At 38.7% G+C, this 1,780-nt stretch overlaps 1 protein-coding gene across 1 annotated transcript; it reads right to left on the bottom strand.

Annotated features, from left to right (window-relative positions):
• Positions 1-607: 607 nt before the first annotated feature.
• On the bottom strand, positions 608-1,727 carry LOC111380879 (serine/threonine-protein kinase Nek2-like). Its single transcript, XM_023004539.1, has one exon. The coding sequence runs from the start codon at positions 1,584-1,586 to the stop codon at positions 903-905; it is 684 nt and encodes a 227-aa protein (XP_022860307.1). The 5' UTR covers positions 1,587-1,727; the 3' UTR covers positions 608-902.
• Positions 1,728-1,780: the final 53 nt, after the last annotated feature.

Here is a 1,780-nt window from a genome sequence, read left to right as displayed (position 1 = left end):
TTGCTGGAAGAGTGGAAAATGGATTTGCTACATGTAATTCTGGTCGATTTTCGGCCTCACAAATGTAACATCAACTTAAGACACATCCTTAGACTCAGTCAATTAATGAGTTAGGGAGAGATGTTCTCAACCTAACGAGAGACTCACTAGGTCGTCCCTTGCATATGTGAGTTTCTTGCTTCTTAGTTCGATTTTACATTCATACCTTGGTGATTTTGAATTCAGCATGCAGATTTTATGTTAAGTCAGTAATCCCTATTTTTTCTTAATTTTTTTTAATTTTTTTTTTTTGTGTCTATTTTCTCAAGGGACTTGTACCATACTTTAACAGCATTAATTTTTTTGAACTCAAAAAGTTAATCTCTAGATGCAATTTATAATTTGTCATAATAGCAAACGATTAATCAGCCAAAAAATCATAGAAAGAAAAGGGAGCTTAATATCAATTACAAGCAGTTTTACTCAGTGAAAGGTTGTATATCTTTATGGTTTCTTCTAGCTCCAAGCTTGAAGCCAAGATAAAGAGATCCAGTCGCCAGTTTGATTCGGCAGGTGACACTAAAGGAACCCAAAGAAATAACAAACAGAAGAGAGAGAGAGAGAGAGAGAGAGAAACAAAACCAAAAGTTGGAAAGAGATTAACACTGCTACACTGTTTACAATAGTTCGTTCGATATCTTTTCCATTGATTCCCAACGAAGTTCTTGAATATACGTGGAAGAAAGCCTAAAGGACATGCTAAGCTACAATCTATTACATCAGCCTCTGCCCGACACTGCATGTCAAAAACTAATGCACGCTACAAGATTTATAGCAAGGGCCTTTTGCACATGCAGACGGCTTAATTGATCTTCTGGTTTGAGTGTATTTTCCTTAAAGCTCTTGGTCACTTGCAGACTGCTTCACTGATCTTCTGGTTTCACTGCATTTTCCTTGAAGCTCTTAGTCAACCAGATTGCAGTTTCCCTTGAAGATACTTTTCCTGGCCCAAAAGGCTTCAGTAAAACACCAAGTTCTTCGATTCTGTCTTCTTGTAACAATCTTGCACTAAATTCAAGTAATCCTTCCAAAGCTTCAGCTCGTTGTCGGCAAGAAGACATATTAAAACGGCGGCGTCTTTGGTCTGATGAAGTTCGGCTTGACGTGCCAGCTGTAGCATTTTGATTGGAAGACTCACTTCCATCCTCTCTAGCATTAAATGCAGGTCCTTGAAATCTTTTAGAGCTCAATCTGTCAAATCTATCAGGAAACTGAATGGTGCATCTATCCTTCATAAGAGAGCGGTCACCCAGTGGTGAACTAGAGGAACCTTGCACAGAGGCAGATGAATTTTTATGCATCTGAAAGAAGGGATCCTCATATGACAATAAAGGAAATTCAATTATCTTATCAATTCGAGGGGCATTGACTGAGACATCTGGAGACTTGATGATGTTGATGTTTCCAAGACTCGGCCTATGACGGAAACTGCAAACTGCATCTTTGGCCGGTAATGGCAGAGAAGCTCTACGAGTAGTAGCGACAGATTTCTTAACCAAGGTTCTTGAATTTTGGAGCTGCATAGAAATTCTTTTCTGTAAAAACATGTAACTCGAGAAAAATCCTAAGCAATGTCATTAGCATTTAGTTAGTACTAAACTCCTAATCCATGTTAAATTCAGGAGGGAAGGGGAAAGGAAGGAGAAGGTAGGGATGTATACTTCTTCAACTTTTCCTTATTTTGTGTCAGGAATAAGGAAGGGGAGGGGAAGGTAGGAGAGAAAAGTAATGAGAAGAGAGA

This window comes from Olea europaea, unplaced genomic scaffold, assembly GCF_002742605.1.
Source record: "Olea europaea var. sylvestris unplaced genomic scaffold, O_europaea_v1 scaffold22210, whole genome shotgun sequence".
Lineage (NCBI taxonomy): Eukaryota > Viridiplantae > Streptophyta > Magnoliopsida > Lamiales > Oleaceae > Olea > Olea europaea.
This window is presented reverse-complemented; position numbering and strand designations above follow the sequence as displayed.